The following is a 21,215-nucleotide window of genomic DNA, read 5'->3' as shown; positions in this document are numbered from 1 at the left end:
CTGAGTGAGAAAGTTGCAGGGCTGTAAACTGCCAGTGTAGACAAGCCCAAAAGCTCTGATTCTGCAGAATCCCTCACAGTTGCTAATTAAATCCACCCTCCAGGCTGGGTGGTGGACACCCTGCTCTAGTGCATCAGCCAGCTGTCAGTCCACAACCATGATTTTTCAGCACGAGAGTTTAGACAGAACAGCACCTGCAGATGGGGTTTTTGCTCCAGGGACATAGGGGCAGGCTCTCCCCTACAGAGCAGAAAACGGGGAGAGGCAGCGCAGGCCCAAGCCTGGACCACCCAGCTGGCAATCACCTTAATAGAGGGGACAAGAAGCACCAGTATCCAGTTATTTCATCTTTATTTACAGGGAAGGGCAGAACAGTACATCAGTCTTGAAAGCCACCCCACTCAGGCAGAGCCTCCAGCCCCTGGAAACCTCTCCCCCTCGGTAGGGCTCCAGCCACTTATCACTTAAGGGCTGGCCTCTGGCCCTTCTGGGGCAACCCAGGCATCACTGGGTCTCAGGAGTAGGGAGATTGCCATGCCTCAGGAGCTGGTTGGGGGGTTTCTGGACAGGGTGGAGGGGAGAAGGGCTTCCGCATCCCACCATAGGAGAGGGAATGGTTTTGCCCCTGGCAGTGCTGACTTGGGGCATTTATTCCCTTCTTTATCCCCTTGGGGTCTCAGAGAGCCTATCACACACTGCTACTTCTCTCATCCCTGTTCAGTTGGAAGGGAGGGAAGAGCCAGCAGAAGGTGAATAAGCAACTCTTTTCTCTAAGAAGCCAGACCTCTAGGTTATTCCTTATTAGTTAGCCCAAGAACAGGACCAGGCAGTAGCCTCGCAGGACTCCAGATGGCCACAGAGGGGCAAGAATAAGCCTGAGGTTTGAAGGCTCACCCCAAAGCACAGGAGCCTGGTACCGAACACAGCTCATAAAGCAGACAGTGAGCCCCCTGGGAATCCACCCGGTCCCACGCAGGGAGCTGCTTAGGGAAAAGGAGAGCAAAGCACCAGCAGGCTTGAGGGCAGAGGCCACAGCAAAGAGCTCAATGGGACATGAGAAGGTTAGCACTGGGGGATTCCTCAGTTCTTGAGATCCTTTCTAGTGCTGCTCCTTCCCCATGAAGAACCATCCCTCCCCCCCATGGGGGTTCTTGGGGTTCCTTATCACTGTAGTGATAGTCCCTCAAGCACAGCTGTGCTTGACAGCTGCAGCACTGGGCAGTGGCACTAAATTGATGAAGTCCCATAGTCTGTACCACATCATGGCACAGTCACTCACAGCCAGCACGGCCACCTGCCCCTGGGAATGAACTGTCATGGCTTTGGTCTCTGCAGAGCTCTGGGAAAAGAGCAAGTGCTTCGGGATACTGACTCCCAAGGCAATACTGGCAGGCTGGGGCCTGAACACAGGCACATGTGGGTTTAGCACCTTCTAGAGGAGCAGAGACCTTGCTCCAGGTCCAATCCAGCTCAGATCCTTAACCAAGCCAATTCTGAAGTAATTTGGGGGGCTAACACCCCAGCCTAGTCAGAATGGCCCCTCTAGACCTGCCCTCTACCATACTCCCAATAGCAGTGACTGCTCAGCCCTTTGCTTCTCTAGTAATGGGGATAGAGGGGGCACATGCCCAGGGGGCTCTGAGCGAACAGCAAGCCCAATGCTAATTCAAGGACCCTGAAAAAAGAGGTTGCTTTGCCCAGCACCAGCGGGGAGAAGATCCCACCAGCTGGCAAAGAAAGCAGGTAGCAGGGAGAGCATGGAGACAGTCTGATCCTCTGGCCCAAATCCCAGCCAAGGCACTCAGTGGTTTGCCCTGGTAGCTTCAAGTAGAACTTGGGCATGGGGCCGGGCTTCTCTAGGGGCAGAGGTTCCAGTCTCAGAGGGGCTTGCTCTTGGGTGGCCCCAGAGTGCCAGCAGCACTAGGCTCTTCACAGGCCACGCCCCCCCCGCCCCATGCCAACGCTGCAGTGCCCTGGCATAGCATTACGCTGCAGGGCTTTCTGGGAGGGGCTGCTCTGTAGCTTCTAACCCAACTGCCCTTTCTTCTCCCCACAGACCAGCTGGGGAACAGCTTCAGAGATGCTGTAAGCAGAGCTTCAGCTCAAACCCCACTCACGGAGGAGCAAGGCCCCCTTCAGACAGCAAGCACGTTTCCCTCCCACCCCCAACCCCACACACTAAACGGGCACCGCCGAGCTCTCGCCTGGCGCTCTTGCTATTTCAGCAGCTGGCCAAGGGGTGGTGCTAGAGCACACTGACATCTATCATATTGCCCCACCCATGGCCCCAGGCCTCCCCCCTACCAAACTCCAGGCAGCTGGGGAGAGCCCCCAGTCACTTGTAGCCAGACAGGGGCGAGGTGCTCTTGCCACCCAGATGTGTGGGAAGAATCAGATGGGCCAGTGGCTGTTAATAGCCAAGCCCAGAATTTCACCCCTTCAAAATCCACCCCCTCCCCACCCCCCAGCCAGTTCTTTGTGGGATGAATCACTCCAGCCCCAAAACCACAGCCAGCAGGAAGTCAGCTGCAGGAGGGGCAGTGCTGAGTGACTCAGGCAGGAGCGCTGGGGAGCCTTGGCAAGGCAGGCAGCTAGCAGGGATAGGGGCGGGAAAGCAGAGTAGGAAAGGGCAGCAGAGGTTTCAGCCATTGTTCTCCCCTATGCCACCCCTCCCTGCCAACCAAACCCAGCACCCTCCTGCAGAACAGGGACAGCAGCTGTGTGGCCACACATAGCCACGCAGGTCAACAGCAAAAAATCACAGTATGCGCCACACCAAGCCTGCCACCCACGCGCCCCAGCCATGGGGTGGCTGCTTCTGGTTCCTAGGCCGCTTGGTCACCTAGTTTGAAGCCTTTGGTACAGTTTCCCCCTCCCACACCTACCAGTTCCCCAAACCAGCAGCACCCATGTGCTTCCCTCCCCGCTCCCTTGTCCCAGCTGCCCTCAGCAATACCAAGCCTGGCAAATACCTTATGGCAAGTAGTTTTACATTGTTTCTTTTTACACAAAAATAGAGCGATTCTGTATTGATAGCCAGTTCCGTGCCGGAGTGGTTACTGAGCGAAGCCAGCGGTAGGCATCCCCAGCGGCATCTGGGATTATGGGTATCCAGATGCTCCTCTCTCATTTCCAAGATACAAAATTAAAGGCATGTGTCTCCATCTAGTTACTTAAATATCAGGAGGCTGGGGGCGGGGGAGGAGGGGTGACTGGACACAGTATGGACAAATCAGCTGCAGCAGAGCTCAACCACCATCCACCCCCAACCTCACCCCAAGTCCTGGGGTCAGTGTGGCCGGCTACTTGACTCAGAAGGCTGCCTCTGGCATGGAGTGGTGTAGCCGTTCAGGCAGCTGTTGATCTGGCGTTTACTGTGTCCTCCATTCAGAATGTCCTGGATGTGCTGCACGATCAGGTTTATGGCCACTGGGTGTGTGGGAAACAGATGGGGTTAGATTGTACAATATAAATAAGTCCCGAGCTACAGAAATGGGGCCACTCCCAGCTCCCTTTGCAATGCAGTGGGGCACATGCCTAGGAGTGCCAGGCTGTCAGCACTGCAGGGAACAGTGATGCCAGCCAAGTCACTGAGTGATAGCTTCCCGCATGCAGGCGGCGCCTCATCCTCTCCCACAGCCAGAGAGGAGCCACCCATCAGTGGAGTGACACTGATCACAGCAGTGAGGAGCTGGCTCTTCCTCTCTAATGGGACTATCCGAACATATGTACTTTAGACCTACTAAAAGCCCCCTTCACCTTAACAGGTCTTCCTCCAGAAGGGGTTCATGCTGCAGGATACAGAGGGGGTCCCATGCTACTCTGAGTTATTGCCAATTGTACTCTGGTTCACATGTTAAGCTGCAGCCTGCCAGCCCACCCATACAGCGACAGGGAGCATCTAGGAGTTTCCCATGGGAGAGCACCTCCTCCAACCACGTCTGCAGACTGTAACTGACCTTGAAAGCCAGATATGGGACTCATCACCTCGCTAGGAGCCACACTGGCTCCCATCTAACCACAGCCCCGCAGGAGCCATTCACGTCCACATGCCCAACAGCAGCCATGACCCCATTAGTCAGTTTTCCCACATGAAGCCTCCCCGTCCATTAAGGAGGAACATCACCGCTCACCTTCATTATCTGCCCCCCTGGGGATGATCACATCAGCATACTTCTTGGTCTGTGAGAAGAGAGTGCAGTGTTACAGAGGAGACCAGAGCATGTAACTGACCGAGTGCTGAAGTATTTTCATTCATTTATACCTCTGAAGATTTCATACCAGAGTCCAGCAGCGCCAACCCCCCCACCCCCAACCTCAGCCACCCCACCATGGGACGTTTAAAAAAAACACAAACAAAAAAAACCCAACAACAAAAAAACTACAAAACCACACTCTGGCTTCTTTTCATTTGCCCTCTTGTTTGAGCTTTAGGCTACGCTCAGAGCACGTTTTCATGCTTTTCTCCACAACGATGGAGGCTACAAAGTTTCATTAGTAAAAATTGTGATCAGGTGAGAATCTCGTGACTCCGGAAGCTGGTGCTTCAAGATAAACATCCCACCAAAGATCACCAGACTCACACTAAGGGTCACAGGAGTTGACGAGACTGAGTTGCACAGGGAGTTTGTGGGGAGAGGCTGCCAAATAGTTTGTTTGGATGGGATTTCAGTGTTGCTTACACGCCCTTCTGGAAGGTTAACGATGCAGCATCCCACTGTTTGCTGGCTCACACCTTCCTCCCCCACAAGGCCAATGCCAGCTTCATCCCCACCTTGGCATTTAGCTTGGAGCACAGTGAAGCCACCCACACGGCACTGCTATCGGCCACTGTCAGGGTTCCCTCCCCACTCTGAACTCTAGGGTGGAGATGTGGGGACCTGCATGAAAGACCCCCTAAGCTTATCTCTACCAACTTAGGTTAAAGACTTGCCCAAGGCACAAATTCTTCCTTGTCCTTGGATGGTATTGCTGCCACCACCAAGTGAGTTAGACAAAGATTTAGGAAAAGGACCACTTAGAGTTCCTGTTTCTCCAAAATATCCTGCCCAAGCCCCTTCACGCCCCTTTCCTGGGGAGGCTTGAGAGTAAACAAGATAAGCACAGACAGACCCTTGGGTTTTTAGGGACACTAAAAACCCAATCAGATTCTTAAAAACAGAACTTTATAATAAAGAAAAAAAATAAAAGAAGCACCTCTGTAAAATCAGGATGGAAGGTCATTTTACAGGGTAGTATGATTTAAAACACAGAGGATTCCCCTCTCGGCAAAACTTTAAAGTTACAAAAAACAGGAACGAACATTCCTCTTAGCAAAGGGAAAATTCACAAGCTAAAAACAAAAAGATACTCTAACGCATTTCCTTGCTATTACTTACTATTTCTGTAATTTTAGATGCATCATTCAGTAGGAGCTGGATTACTTGCTTGGTCTCTCTCTTTGTCTTGGAGACACAACAAGGAGCACAAAACAAAAACCTTCCCCCCACAGATTTGAAAGTATCTTCTTCCCTTATTAGTCCTTTTGGTCAGGTGCCAACCAGGTTATCTGAGCTTCTTAACCCTTTACAAGTAAAGGAGGGACTTTATGCTACCCTCAGCTGTATGTTTATGACAGCCACAAAACCAGAGCACTGGGCCAAGCATTTAATTGTTGCCACTGCTGCAGAATCTGCCCTGCACAGCCAGACCCTGAGAGCTCCCAGAGGCGGTGGCCAGGCTGTGGGAATAGCCTCTCTCCACAAACTGCTACATTATTCATGGCTTTAGATAATGGCAGTTATGGGAGCCCATTACGGCCTAGCTCTGGCTCTTAGGGCTGGTCTACACTGGCACTTTACAGCACTGCAACTTTCTCGCTCAGGGGTGTGAAAAAACACCCCCTTGAGCGCAGCAAGTTTCAGCGCTGGGAGCTACGCCCCTTGTGGAGGTGGTTTTAAAAAGAGCGCTGGGAGACCTGTCTCCCAGCGCTCTGCTGCGACTACACAAGCAACGTTAAAAGCGCTGCCATGGCAGCACTTTAGGACTAGTCTACACTGGCAACGCTAAGACAAGGTGGAGGAATGTAATATTGTTTATTGGACCAACTTCTGCTAGTGAGGGAGACAAGCTTTTGAGCCACACACAGTTCTTTCTTCAGGTCTGGGAAAGGTACTCTGAGCGTAACAGCTACATACAAGATCCAACAGATAATGTACACTAACTGCTTATGCTAAACAACCTGTTCGCTCTTCTGTTTAGTTGCGACACTCTCCCTACCTTTCCCACACCCGAAGAGCTCTTTGTGGCTCAAAAGTTTGTGTCTCCTCAACAGAAGATAGTCCAATAAAAGACATTACCTTCCCAACCTTGTCTCTATGATCCTGGGACTGACATGACAACAAGAACATTGCATAGCTATGGATCTGTCAGATTCCAGTCATGGGGATTCCCTCCCAGCCCATCTGACCGGGAGCTAGTTAGGAGATCAGTACCAGGATTGCCAGCGCTTATACCAGGTTGTCTGTCCTGCACTGCATGCAAGTAGAATAGCTGCTCCTTGAGCCATGAGCTTGGAGCAGGGGGTGCAGATCAGACAGAGGCAGGAATCACTGGGGCAGGAGGAGAAGAGATGTTGCTGCCACCTCTGTTGGGCACTCCTCTCCCTGAAGGACCAGCAGCCGATTCTGGAAGCAGACAAGGGCAGCAGTAGCAATTTTGCTGGGGATCCATGGTCAGGAGAGGAGTGCGCCAAGGTGGCTAGAATACAGTTTCTTGCCTCCTTTCTGCAGCCGACTACCTACCCTTCCTGCCGGGCCTCTACACCCTCCCCCGATCCTGTCAAGGAGGGAGCTAGACTTGGCTCCCATGACAGGTCTGCTCCACTCCACGTCTCCCAGAAGCCAGTGATGACTGTGTGGGACAGCAGATAGCCGGGAAGGAAGGTCCAACCCTGGACTGTCTCAGGGCGTCCTTAACCAGGTCTTGCATCCCAAAGGGATGCACTACTGCAGCTCTCTGCATGGAGCAAAGCAAGGCCCTGTCCCACCCTTTCCCTCCCTGGCTTGCGGAAAAGGAAGTGCAGTGCTGGGAACAGGAAAGAAAAAACAGTTAAGGAGGAGGGTGGTTGAATGGTTAAGGCACTTGACTAAGTCAGGAGTTCTGGGTTCTATTCCCACCTCTGCCCTGACTGACTTGCGACCTTGAGCAAGTCACTCCACCTCAGTGTCTCACTTCCCCCATGTGCAAGAAGGGGATAAAAATCCTTCCTGGTCCGTGGTGCTTAGATGTGCTCTGTGGGGCAGGGTCTATCTCTTACTAGGCGCATGGCCAGTGCCTAGTGCAAGGGGGCCCTGATCTTTGTTCCAGGCCTGTAGATACTACCACACACAGACTGGCAATGTGGGCTCCTTGTGTTCACCTCCCAGCCCCCCCCCCCCCCACACACACACTCTCCCTCTGCCTTTCCTGGGAGCCAAAACCATCTCCACTGAAGTCACTTCACTTCTGATTCCAGGAATCCACAGCTGGCACCCAGCAAGCTCTTCATTGGCTTTGTAGCCAGCCAGAAGGGTGAACCCCAGGCCAAGACCTGCAGCACAGAGCTCAGTCTCCTGCACCTCCTTATGGGCCAACCAGAAGGCGTGAGCACTAGCTGTCTCCCAGCACACCCAGGACAGCCTGTTAGCCACTGGGGCTATGCACAAGCTTCACCCTCAAGTAGGGACTTCCCCTGCTGCTGCTGTATCCAGCTGGAAATTCCAGCCACAGGGAAGTGACCATTGAGAGCAACAGACACCATGTCCTGCCATGCAGCCATCTGTGCCAGCAGGGAGAGGATGCACACTGTCCAGGCTGGTGCTGTCCTGAGCAAAGTGACATGGCTGCATGGTAGGGCAGGCCCCAGTGAGAAGAGAGAGCTCCCAGCCAGCTCGCGGGGTGGTTGTTTTTCTCACTCACTGGCAAGCAGAATTCCTCAAAGGCTGGTTTGACGAAGGTAATGTACTGAGACAAGATCTGCTCAAGGTCCCGGCCTCGCTCGCTGATGTCCCGTAACACTAGGAGAAAAACAAGGCAGTCAGGAGCCAATTGCATAGGTCAATGCATCCCCGCCCCCGTTTCCCAGACAGGCCCCTTTCCAAGCACAGGCCTCTTCAGGCCACACCTCAGGCAGGCAGGCTTGATGGCTCGCAATTTAATGCCATTTGGTTGCAAGAGCTCCCGATAGCAGGGGGCTGATATTACAGGCCTGAGCCAGACAACATGGAGCAGGGGGCTGCACATGTTCCCCCCCTTCCAGGTCTATCAGTGCACTTCAATTCACAACATTCCAGTCCTGCCTCCAGAGTTCTCCCAATACACCAGTCCCACCTACGGCCCTGATGCTACTGCATTACTGGGGTCCCCCCACAGCTCTGCTGATGCCCCTCAATCCTGACCTGCAGCCCCTTGGTATTCCAGTCGTAGGCCCCTCACACAGATCTGTGAATACCCCTCAATCAGGGCCGTCCTTAGGCATACGCAGCTGCGTAGGGCACCATGAAATTTGGGGCACCGAATTGTCCCAAATTTCATGGTGCCCTAGGCAGCTGCGTCCTGCATACGTGGCAGCACCAGCCCTATCCCTTGGCTGGCCCCCCCGCAGGTTGCGCCCACTGCAAGGGTCAGGGCCGTCGGGGGCCCCATGCCCCCCCTAGGGACAACTCCCTTCACCCCACCTCTTACCCTTCCCCCTGCTCTGCCCCTGGCCTGCCCCCATTCCACCTCTTCCCCCAGCGACCCCAAGCTCACTGGCAGTGGCGGGAAGCCCGCTCTACTCCGCCAGCTCCCAGCTGCGGCGCTCCGCTTCCTGCCACCAGTGAGTGCGGGATGTTGGGGAAAAAAAGACAGTCCCCTGCTCTCACTGGCGCCTGGGAGCTGTCGGAGTCGAGCTGGCTGGGGCCAGTGAGTGCAGGGGGAAGAACCCCTTCCCCCAAGCCCCCTTTCCTGAGCGACACAGCTGGGGCCAGGGCAAGGGAAATGGAGCAGGCTGCTCCTGGCCCCCTGCTAATCCCCCGGGCCACTCTGGGCCTGTGGGGCCCCCAAAAGTGCCCCCCCCCACCGCTCCTGCCTCCCAGACTTGGGGGGGGGGGGAGAAGGAGGGAGAGAAGGCACTTCTGCCGCACATGCCGGGTACTTCAGCATACGGGTTACAGCTGCAGGGAGTCCAGCACCCTCAGACTTACTATAGTGTCAGCTGTGATACTCTGAGGAAGTGCGGCACCCTCAGGATAGGTAGGTAAAGTGTCCAAGACGCCAGGGGAGGCTCCAATTCTGTTTCCACAAGGCTCCTCCCCCCAGGGATTGGGCTTTACCTGCTGCTATGGCTAGTCTTATTTCTAGTGGTCTATATGCTTTGCTGACCCAGGATTTGCACCCATCCAGAAAGCCTGATATACACGAGACCAAGGAGGGCTGGCAAAGATCAGATCAGGCCTGATGCATCTTCCATTAGAGTCCCTGGAGAGACTCCTGTTGACTGATGGGAGATGATCAGCCTCATTGCAAAGGGTAGTATCTGGAGCAGCTGGCCAGTTCTGCAATCTGGCAGCAGAACCACTCTTAGCAGAAAGAGCATGATGCAATTTACAAAAACCAAAGTCCCAAGTTTACTGCTCCAGCCTGTGCTAATCCAGGATTCTGGGCTCTGGTTCCCACAGTAACATTCAATTACAGTAATACCTATGAGTGGGCTACGACTCAGTAGCCAGATCCCATTACATCATCCTGCCTAGTTTCTGCAGTTCAGAGGTTACAGCCAGAAAGGACCATTAGTCACCAGCTCTGGCTTTCTGTGAAACACAGGCCATTGGCTCTCCCCCCACATCCCATTACTGGTTGAGACAGGTACATTCTTGGTCATTAGTTAGGGAAGGAGAGAAACAAGGCTGTGACTAGCGCTTTCCACAATGCCTATGAAAGGGAACACGGAAACCCTCTGGGTGGTCAATCCTCCCAAAAAAAGGAAGGAGTCCGGTCCCTTGAACAGGGAGGGAGCTGCTCTCCGATGGGCCTGCTGGTCTCCAGCCAACCATACTGCAGGGCTTTAGAAGCTGGGGGCGGGGGAGAGAAGAGGGGGAAGAGAATGAACACAACAGTTCCCAGTCACTGACCTTCACCTATGGCAAGGGCTGGAAGAGGGTAATTGAGCACCGATTTGAGGATCGCTGTCTTTAGGGGCTGTCTGTTCATCACTTAAGATTTCTTGCTTCCAGGGCTCTATTATCCAAGACCTATAAGCCCCACTGACACACCCACCTCAGCGATCAATAGAGAGGTCTTTCCAAATCAGCTGGCTCAGTTTCTTCATTGAGGTGGTGGTGCTGGGAGGGGGGTTCATTTCTCAGTTGCTATCATTGGGCTGAGGGCCATTTCTCAGTTCCTAGCACCAGGAAGAACTATAGCTGGATCTTAATAAGGGATTGGATAATTTTAAGACTAATGACATTAGAAATCACGTACTAAGATAAAGGTAACCAAATCTCATGCTTCAGGGCATGAGCCGATTGCCACAGTGGTCAGGCAGGTTTACAATGAGCCTATATAAAGCACTGTATTGTCAGCCAAGTGCAGGTGATTTTCACCTTCCCTTGGGACATGAGACACAGGCCATCTGCAGAGGTGGGAGACGCAACTGGACAGATGGCAAATCCTAGATCCCCAATATCATGACCACTGAGTAAGGGAGACTCCTTTTGTAAGGTCCATATGCAGGGTTTACAACCTGCTAGTTCTCCCTCCCATCCCCGCAGTGACTGTACTGTGACTTCCCTGAATGAGTCACGTGGAAGCAGCGGGCTGAGCACAGAAGATACAGATGGGTGTAAAAAAAAAAGTAGCATTTATCAGCAATGACAACATCTCCCCTACTGACGAGACAGTAACGTTGGCTTGACAGTGGCAGGCACCCTGGAGAATCTTGGCTCTAGCTTTCTCAGCCAGCACTGAAATCCCATCTCAGACACAGGATGAACACATCTCTGGAATTCTACAGAGACACCCACTCATGCTGGGTGGGCCTTCCCTAGAGTCCCTTAATGGAGTTCTGCTCTGGTGTCCTGTTTTGTCTATACTCAGACCCCTCAGCTGAGATTTCCAGGGCTGCATAGATAGGGCCCTGTGTAAAGCACATCTTTAGAAAACTCATGACATCTTTAGAAAAAGCATGAATGACAGTGTGAATGCACAATGAATTTTACAAACAAAATATAGTCTTAAGACAAAACTATTTAAAATATCATTGTTTGGGGGCATTTTCACGCCCTCTGGGAAACTGTAATTTATACAAACTTCTAAGAACAGGGGATTTAAAGACATCTCCTATTAAAAGGTGTCTCTAAATTCCACAGGTGGATTTAAACAACCAAAAACCACCTCGACCAGCATTTGCCAGTAGATGAGATCCCATGATCTCTCATAGACCCTGTGGTACCAAAGTCCTCCCTACACTATGTGAAGAGGTACCCTAGCAAACAGTTGGTTTTAAGGCCTTAAATTTGCAACACAGCACCCGCGGCAGCTGGCTCAGGCCGTCAGCTCTTACAAAATGCAACACGTGGCATCAAGTCTTCAGCCCAAGTCCAGTCTGACACACACACACTTACTTTCTTGCCTTTTCTCCAGCGTGGCCAGCAAGCAATGAGTGTGACAGCAGTACCAGTTTGTCTGCATTTCCCCAATGCCATGCTGCAACACGGCAACTTGTGTTTTGTAGTTAATGCTAAACTAGGCCTCTTCACCACCCTGCACCGCCAGCCACAGACCCGTGGTCCTTTTTTGCTCTATAATGCCCAGCCTCCGCTGAGTGCACATGTGGTAGCCAGTCTTCTGCTTCCTACATGCAGTGCTTGCTCCAATCAAGACCTTCAAGAAGACTAGGAGCTGTGCAAGAGCCCTGCTCAGCTTCTGGAGCAGTTCAAGCAGAGCTCACCTCCACAACCTATGGCCAGCAGCTCCACATCAAGCATTGCCAAGGTAGAGGGTTGGGAACGATACCAAGGGACTGGAGTCCTAGTACACTAAGGCTCAGGTTGTGAGTTGTGCATATTGGGCTCTTCAAGTCATTGGTCTGGATCAGTTTGAAGGAAATCCCCTTCTGAAGGGGCAACTATCCCAACTCCTCTTTGATAAGGTCCCTCACCAAAGACTCATAAGCAAAGTAAGCAGTCATGGGATGAGAGGGGAGGTCCTCTCATGGAGCAGTAACTGGTTACAAGATAGGAATCAATGGTCAGTTTTCAGACTGGAAAGAGGTAAGTTAGAGTCCTCCAGGGACCTCTACTGGGACCAGTGCTGTTCAATATATTCATAAGTGATGTGGAAAAAGGGATAAACAGTGAGTTGGTAAAATTTACAGACAATACAAAATTACTCAAGATAGTTAAGCCCAAAGCATATTGCGAAGAGTTACAAAGGGAACTCACAAAACTGGGAGACAAAACGGCAGATGAAATTCAATGTTGATAAAAGCAAATGCACATTGTATGTATACTTGGGATTAGAGCTTTCCAATATATTGGGATCTAAATTAGCTGTTACCACCCAAGAAAGATCTCGGAGTCATTGTGGATAGTTCTCTGAAAACATCCACTCAATATTCAGCAGCAGTCAAAAATGATAACCGAATATTAGGAACCATGAGCAAAGGGACAGATAATAAGACTGTAAATATCATGGCAACACTATATTAATCTCTGGTATGCCCACACTTTGAATACTACATGCAGTTCTGGTTGCCCATCTCAAAAAGATGTATTGAATTGGAAAAGGTACAGAGAAGGCAACAAAAACCATTAGGGGTATGGAACATCTTCCATATGAGGAGCGATTAAAAAGACTGGGACTGTTCAGCTTGGAAAAGAGACTACTAAGGAGAGATAGGATAGCAGTCTATAAAATCATGACTGGTGTGGAGAAGTGAATAAGGAAGGGTTATTTACTCCTTCACATAACACAAGAACCAGGGGTCACCGATGATGGAAATAGGCAGCAGGTTTGAGACAATTATAAGGAAGTACGTCTTCAAACAACGTATGGTCAACCTGTAGAACTCATTGCCATGGGATGTGGTGAAGGCCAAAAAGTATAACGGGGTTCAAAAAAGAACTAGAGAAGTTCCTGGAGGATATGATCCATCAATGGTTATTAGCCAAGATGATCAGGGATACAATGCGATGCTCTGGGTGTCCTTAGCCTCTGACTGCCAGAAGCTTGGAGTGGATGATAGAGGATGGATCACCCAAATATTGCCCTGTCCTGTCCATTCCCTCTGAAACAGGCCACTGCCGGAAGACAGGATACTGGGCTAGATGGACCATTGGTCTGACAGAGTATAGCTGTTCTTAATGTAACCCATCCAGAGTCAGCCCAGACTGTCGATACTAAGCCAGGATGCTAAGAGCGAAGAGGGCTGACTGCAGTGGGAGCAGCCCACCACACACACAGTACTGCAACTCCATGTGATGTTGTGCTGTATGTGCTTGGAGCCAGGTTCTGGTATTGCCGAGGCTCTCAGTGGTACTGCACGGGTCAGAAGGGTGGGGTGGGGGGAAGGAGTTTCCTCAACTCCAGAGACTGGCAATATGGTAATCAGAGCACCCAACTGACCTGCCTGCTTCATCCCAATTGGAAAACACATGACCTCTCCCAACCCCAGTCGTTCCACTGCCCCATCAGAGTCCAGCCTCCACAGCAGGCCAGCTCTTGCCATTAGCATTACTATCAGAGTGGCAGTGGTTGTCTACGGACAGAAGTGGCAACAGGACTCCAGGGAGATACATTAGTGTTAAATACGCCTATTACTCCCCAAGTTCTACGGGTAGCTAAGAAAGATAATCCAGTGTCATAAGCCCTTGGCTTCCCAAATTCTACGTGCCCCCATTCCCAACCCTGAACTGCCATGCAATGGCCGCCACACTGTCAGTTCTTGGCCAGCATTCATAGCCAGAGCCGACCGGCCAGGGGAATCCTGCCAGGCCGGCCCTTCAGCTCCCAGAAAATATCCCACCCAAGCAAAGCAATTTTGGAAGCGACCCCCAAGCCCTCTGCTCCCAACCAGCACTAGGCACGTGAGGAGTTCCAGGATGCAGTGGCATTAGCCACCGTATTGTCAGGAGAGATTGTTAGTGTAGGCCCTTAGAGACAGGCCCTTATCCACCCAGAGCACGAGAAGTATCTGCAGAGACTCTCCCTTCCTATAGTCACTCCCTGAGTTTACACAGCCCATCCCCACCTGCCATGCCCTCTCCTACACGACAGACATGGACTTGGAACTAGTCTTTAAATCAGTTTGCTGTACCGCTGCTTTTGGCGCCCCAGGACTGGCAGACAACTGGCACTCCAGCTGTCTGCACTGAATGGAGCTGCCACAACAGAACTGAACATCTAGTCTGGAATCCTGTCACTCATGTTCGCCAAAGCCAGTTGCTTCGGGAAGCATAAAACCCACACAACCTAATACTACTTGGGATACAAGGCAAGAGCTTCCTGATGCCACCGGGGGGTTGATCTAATACCCTGGACCATGAAGGCCAAGTGCCCTTGCCATTTCTGTCTAGTTAGGAGTCACAGAAGACATCCTTCCATCAATCCAACAGACTAATCCTGCTTCAGAATCTTTGCCTGCAATATCTCACAGAAGCAAGCTCCCAAGTCAGTTATGCACCAAGTAGCATCTTTCTACCTGGCTAGCGATGCACCCTCACCTCTGCGGGACAGCCGGGTGTCTGCATCAGTGTCCACAAATAGCTTCATCCGGAAGAGGTCCCGGACCTCCTGGGTGTAGAAGGCCAGGATGCCCTCAAAGAGGACCACATCAGCTGGGTACACAGTCACTGTCTCCTCCTTCCTGCCACGCATGAGAAAGGCATGTCAGAACAAGATGCAGAGCAAGAGGAAGAGCTTCCCTGATAGGAGGAGTGTTGGGGATGACGGTTTCTTGGCTCTATGCCTCACTGACACCAACTCTGGGAGAGATGTCACCTCTCTGTGACTCAGCTTTCACCACTCTGCCCCATCCCAGTATGGCAAAGCTTAACCAGGGAATCCAAAGGTTATGGACACTCCTCCCTAAAATATGGTGAAAGGTGGGAGCAGGCTAGATCATCCCCCTCACTGCCACCATGTGCATGCTCATTTCCACCAGGCAGCTGCTGTATGCAAGAGTCGAACTAATCAATCACGCTCAGGGACCCACCCACAGGAACAGACACCCCTTCCAGTTTCTCCAGTGAAGGAGGCAAGTGTTGTGCAGATGACAGCCCCATTCATTACGCAACCTTGTTGCATTCCCTGAGCACTTTATGAAGCAGAGGTCCTGTGGGAAATAGCATGTGATTGTACCGTAACACACACAGAATTTAGGTTGAGTGGATAAATAAAAAATAAAAAAAATGCTACAATGCAGGTTGAGTGCTTGACTTTGTAACCCTTATAACCTTTTTGGTGTGGACTATTCAGCTCAAGCATTTGGGCAATATACAGTGCATACAAGAGCCAGCAAAATAAAAGATACCTTCTCCAGAAATACCCCATATTGGTAGTTTGTGCTCAAGAGATCATCGCCTGGAGTGTCAGGGAGGGAGGGTGCTGCAAATGAGGATGGGCAGAGCTGCATCCCACACTCCCGAATCAGAGCAGCAGGTGCAGAGCAAGGCAGGAGTAGTGTCTTACCTGGAATGGGAAACAAAGTCATAGACAGGAATCTGGACTGTCTTCCCTTCCATGATCTCTTTGAGCGTTTTGACGATGAGCTCGTTGTCAAAGGCATCTGTAGAGAGACAAGCTGTTATGAAGGCTGCTTGCCAACCTCTGCCCCCATACATCATGGTATTTCAACCTAGACAGAGTCCCTGCTGAGCTAGACATGGAGGAGCAGAGGCAAGTGCATGCTGCCTCAAGGTCTGAGTGCTATTGGGCCAGATCCCCCGCTGGTGGAAAGAGGCAGAACTCCACTGAAATCAGTGGGACTATGCTGCTTTACACCAGCTGAGGATCCAGCCCTGGAAGATCAATACAATCTTTGTACTGATTTTGTTTAAAGCCAAGACTAAAAAGAGTGAATCTCCTCCTGAACCCCAGCCCCTCAGAGACTAGAGCAGCCTTTTATCCCTGAACAGCTCCCTCCCACAGCTTCATAGAAAGGGCTCTGTTAGCAAGGCAGTCCGCTGCCCAAGGCAGCTGAGTTTTGGGTGAGGCGGTTCTGGAATTTCCCACCAGTCCATTAAGCAGTTGAAAAAGTCTCTGTTGTAGTAACAGGAATTGGGCTTCCTTTGTATTTAGACCTAGTTTGTTTAGTCCTAGTTTGTTATCCTGCTCAGTAGGTGACCTCAGTTGGGGTAAGGCTTAAAATCCCAGCTTTTAAGGAGGAGATGTTTTAAACACTACTCTCCTTGGGCAGAGTATTCCCTCCGGCTGGGCAGCGCGCTGAGCATGTCAACCCACAGGTGGCTGCTTTTCAGTGGTGCAGTTTGCATATAATCTGCAGAGCACTTTAGGATCTTCAGGATGAAATCGGATACAGAAGTAGAAATAAATGTTATAGGATGGTGCAACCATCCTCTTGGGACAAGGATAAGACTCAGATTCATTGCACTAGGAACCTGATCAGGATATGGCAGCTGGTCCCAAGCAAGCCAATGCACTGCATCACTACCCATCCACCCCTCTTTAACGCAGTGGGGCAAGAAGCTGGGTCCCCGGCATTACCAAGAGGTTCTGTGCCAGTGGAATTAAAAGAACGACTCAGATCAGGAGAGGTGTAACTGAAGCCCTATCACAGCCCAACACCTCCTCCCAAAGATCAGGCTCCATTCACCTGGGTGGTCAAAGTTGAACTGGCCCTTGAGTGCCTTGGACTTCTGCTCAGAGGTAAGGACCCGATAGAAGCTGTCTTGGCTCAGTATCACCACCTGCTTCTGGCGATAATCCACCTCGTTCTGGCCCAGTAGCTGGACGATTCTGGCACAGACTGAGGACTTCAGGCGACGTAGCAAGGGGGAAAATGAAAGAAGAGAGTCTGATGCAAATGGAGACTACTCTGAGCAGGAGACCTGCAGACTGAGGAGAAGCCTGCCTTGGTTGGTGGGGAGCAGGAGGCTGCAGGCTCAGGCGGGAGACATTCTCATCCTCATCTGATGCTTTGCTCCTTAGCCAAGGAGCAGAGAGCTCATCTGTCCTCTTGAGACATCCCAAAGCCATCTGAGTGCTGCCCCTGGATCCTTTTCTAAGGGTATTGTTTTGTGGCCTATTGCTCATTTATTTAGTTAATAGGTGTGAAGCCACCTGCCCTCTCACTTCCCCATGTGCCTTCTAACTGCTGGGAGGGAGAAGGGGCTCTCTCTCTCCCTGTCCCAGACCTGTTCTCCCAACCAGCTCCAAACCTCCTAGCTGTCATAAGTCTCCACTATCCTACTCTTGCTCCAGCCTATCTTGTCCCCCATTCTGAGAGTAGCTCCAGGGGCTGCTCTGAGCTTTCCACAGGCAGTAGCATGAAGCCAACCTGATTCAGGTCACTTGCACTGCCGCCCATGGGGTTCCCATTAGCAGCAGTGACAGCCAATGTGACTCAGGGTCTGCCCTCACTAAAGAGCAGCTGAGGAGGCCTACAAGGAGCAGTAGAGGCTCAGGAGCTGCACTCAAACTGGCTCCAGGAGTGGTGTTTGTGGGACAGAAGCCAACAAGCTCTATTCTCCCCTCACTCACACAGAGAAGTCTGCTGAACTCTGTTACGCCAGCGAGGGGAGAAATCAAGCTCTGACTGGGGAAGTTGGAGGGGAGAAAAAGCTGTACAGAAGTTGTTTTAACACCCTAAATAAAGCCCAATGGAAAGTAGCTCATTCTGCACTGGCCAGAAAACAGGAGGGCCTTTCTCCGAGAGTTCTGCAGCAGCAAGCAGGGCTTGGAGGAGCAGAAGAAAGCACATCCTGGTGCCTCTTGGCACAGAGGCTAAGGGAACTGTTGAATGAGCAGCTTGGTCTGTGGCTCTGGCTGACATCTCACACTTTCACACTAACAGAGGGAGCAGACCAGAATGAAGAGCCATGCAGCTGGGGACGGGTTTCAGGGAGGAGCTGCTGGGATCCCAACCTGTTCTGTAGAGAAGATGTCTGAAATCACCCTTTTGGGTGCCCAAGCTCAGGTTGTTTGGATGGTAGATTAAGCTAGTCTGGGGAGGGTCCCAACAGCTGGGGGAGCAGACACGTGGCTGGTGGAAGCCTTCCCCAGCTCCATCCCTACCGCTGCTTCCCAACTGACTCAACAGGGAGGCAAGTGGCACGGGAGCATCGGAACAGAGGGAAGTAAGGAGGTGGCAGAGTATGGGTGAGAGAGGAGGAACTTTACTCCAAACTGGTTTGCAGATTTAAAGACTGAATTACCAGGACAGAGAGGAGAGGTGCACTGGACCCCATCATACATGCACTGAAGTTCCTGGGAGCTGCAGCAGCAAAGCACCTCTGGGGAAAAAAGGCGGCCCCTAACTTTAAGTTTCAGAGTAGCAGCCGTGTTAGTCTGTATTCACAAAAAGAAAAGGAGTACTTGTGGCACCTTAGAGACTAACCAATTTATTTGAGCATAAGCTTTCCTGAGCTACAGCTCACTTCATCGGATGCATTCAGTGGAAAATACAGTGGGGAGATTTATATACATAGAGAACATGAAATAATGGGTTTCATAAACTATCATAGTGTTTATCAAGCATTCTTACAACTACAATACCCACCTGCGGAAGTGAAGAAACAGATTGACAGAGCCAGAAGAGTACCCAGAAGTCACCTACTACAGGATAGGCCCAACAAAGAAAATAACAGAATGCCACTAACCATCACCTTCAGCCCCCAATTAAAACGTCTCCAACACATCAAGGATCTACAACCTATCCTGAAGGACGACCCGTCACTCTCACAGATCTTGGGAGAAAAGGCCAGTCCTTGCTTACAGACAGCCCCCCAACCTGAAGCAAATACTCACCAACAACCACACAACAGAACCACTAACCCAGGAACCTATCCTTGCAACAAAGGCCATTGCCAACTGTGTCCACATATCTATCAGGGGACACCATCACAGGGCCTAATCACATCAGCCACACTATCAGAGGCTCGTTCACCTGCACATCTACCAATGTGATATATGCCATCATGTGCCAGCAATGCCCCTTTGCCATGTATATTGGCCAAACTGGACAGTCTCTACGTAAAAGAATAAATGGACACAAATCAGACGTCAAGAATTATAACATTCAAAAACCAGTCGGAGAACACTTCAATCTCTTTGGTCACTCAATTACAGACCTAAAAGTGGCTATTCTTCAACAAAAAAACTTCAAAAACAGACTCCAACGAGAGACTGCTGAATTGGAATTAATTTGCAAACTGGATACAATTAACTTAGGCTTGAATAGAGACTGGGAGTGGATGGGTCATTACACAAAACTATTTCCCCATGTTTATTCCCCCCCCTCACTGTTCCTCAGACATTCTTGTCAACTGCTTGAAATGGCCCACCCTGATCATCATTACAAAAGGTTCCCCCCCCTCCCCGCTTTCCTGCTGGTAATAGCTCACCTTAAGTGATCACTCTCTTGTTACAGTGTGTATGGTAACACCCCTTGTTTCATGTTCTCTATGTATACAAATCTCCCCACTGTATTTTCCACTGAATGCATCCGATGAAGTGAGCTGTAGCTCATGAAAGCTTATGCTCAAATAAATTGGTTAGTCTCTAAGGTGCCACAAGTCCTCCTTAACTTTAAGTTGTGGCCTCAGTCCCATACAGCAGCACTTAGCTGTGTCACTAGCAGGTTGCCTCACTGGACCCCTGACCGTTTTGAACTTAGATTAGTTACAGAAAGCGGGCAGATGCCTGGCAAACTTCACCTGTTTAGGTAGCCATGTAACCACACTAGTGCTTGCCTAAGGCAGTTAGTTGGCAAGGCATTCTGGGTGCCTATTCCACAATGTACCAAAACACACTGCATTGGCTTGCGGGCCTCAGAAACTGAGGAACAAATAGGAGCTATTGCTCCACTCGTCCCACCAGTGACTCAGCTAGCCTCCTAGTTTGCCAGCCGACATTCCCTTCTCTGCTCCCCAGATGGACCTCCCTCCCATCCACGTCCCCACATTTCCATTCCCACCCTTAAGTCACAAATAATGCCCCTGCTTCCAGCTATGCACTCCGAGCCAGAAATTCCACTCTGGAGTGCCAGCTGGAAATGCCAGTTGGATAGCCAGCTCCAAGTGCGTTAGAGCAGCAAAGAGGGGCATTAGTGGAGCTTCTCAGCATTAACATCCACACCTAAAAATGCCCCGTGGCCAGGCTGCAGTCTACAACTCCCCCCAAAATCTTAATTCAGATGTTCCACAGTTGGATTGTTGGCTCAGGAGGTGGAGTTGGAGCCAGGGGCATTATCAGAGACCAATGGGAGGAAAGTTTGTGGGGGTGGGTGGGGGGACGGACCTTCAGTTGGAGAACAGATGAGAAGATTTGACAGCCCCATGTCCATTCCCCCTCCAAGCCCAGATGGGCCCCTTCTGCTATGAGCAGTGCACTATGGGCCAGTGCTTGGAGGACTCTCTAGCCACAGGAGCTGTACAGAGTGAATGGATAAACAGCTTATAAGTGGTTCAGTTCTAGAGAGGTGGGTTGTTTGAACTGTTCTGTGGGCAGCTCAGCCCTCACCTCATCAGAGTCCAGGGGCTGGCAGAGCTACCCTTCTCACCAGATTCTGGCCTGCAGAGCTCTAATTCACTAGTCCAGCCACCCCCGCCTCCGTGTCAGAAGTTGCAAGAAGCCAAGATAGGAGTCACCACTTAAGTGTCTGAAGCTCAGCTTCCCTGTATATAGAGCGAGCTAATTTCTGGAGTTCCCCAGAGCTCAGCTAGAATAGCAGCATTTGGGAAACTTTGGGTTTTGTGTTTTTATTATGAAAAGTGAAGAAATTCAGGCTCAGAAAAGAAACAAAACAGAGCATCCAGTAAGAGAGGAGCTAATTTAATTGGGGGTAGGTGTTGAGAGAGCACACAGGCAGCTGTACAACCCACTCCCACCTCACTTAATGATTCTGTTGGCCAATTGTGCTTTATAGGTGGCATCCCTTCCTGACCTCTGCAATAGGCAGCTGACACCCAGAAGCAGGATATTTAATTCCTGTAGATCTTATCAATGGATATTCACTTAAATTATATATAATCTCACAC

The 21,215-nt window shown here is 51.0% G+C and overlaps 1 protein-coding gene across 1 annotated transcript in view; it reads right to left on the bottom strand.

Annotated features, from left to right (window-relative positions):
• Positions 1 to 334: 334 nt before the first annotated feature.
• Positions 335 to 21,215, bottom strand: part of UCK2 (uridine-cytidine kinase 2) — a 40,609-nt gene continuing 19,728 nt past the window's right edge. The window contains exons 3-8 of the mRNA XM_048859947.2: positions 16,832 to 16,991; positions 15,688 to 15,784; positions 14,721 to 14,863; positions 7,939 to 8,036; positions 4,134 to 4,182; positions 335 to 3,429 (exon numbers count right to left, since the gene is read on the bottom strand). Coding sequence (XP_048715904.1) covers positions 3,290 to 3,429; positions 4,134 to 4,182; positions 7,939 to 8,036; positions 14,721 to 14,863; positions 15,688 to 15,784; positions 16,832 to 16,991 — 687 coding nt within the window. The 3' untranslated portion in view covers positions 335 to 3,289. The remainder of the gene's footprint in view (positions 3,430 to 4,133; positions 4,183 to 7,938; positions 8,037 to 14,720; positions 14,864 to 15,687; positions 15,785 to 16,831; positions 16,992 to 21,215) is intronic.

The sequence above is a fragment of the Caretta caretta genome, chromosome 8, assembly GCF_965140235.1.
Source record: "Caretta caretta isolate rCarCar2 chromosome 8, rCarCar1.hap1, whole genome shotgun sequence".
Classification (NCBI taxonomy): domain Eukaryota; kingdom Metazoa; phylum Chordata; order Testudines; family Cheloniidae; genus Caretta; species Caretta caretta.
This window is presented reverse-complemented; position numbering and strand designations above follow the sequence as displayed.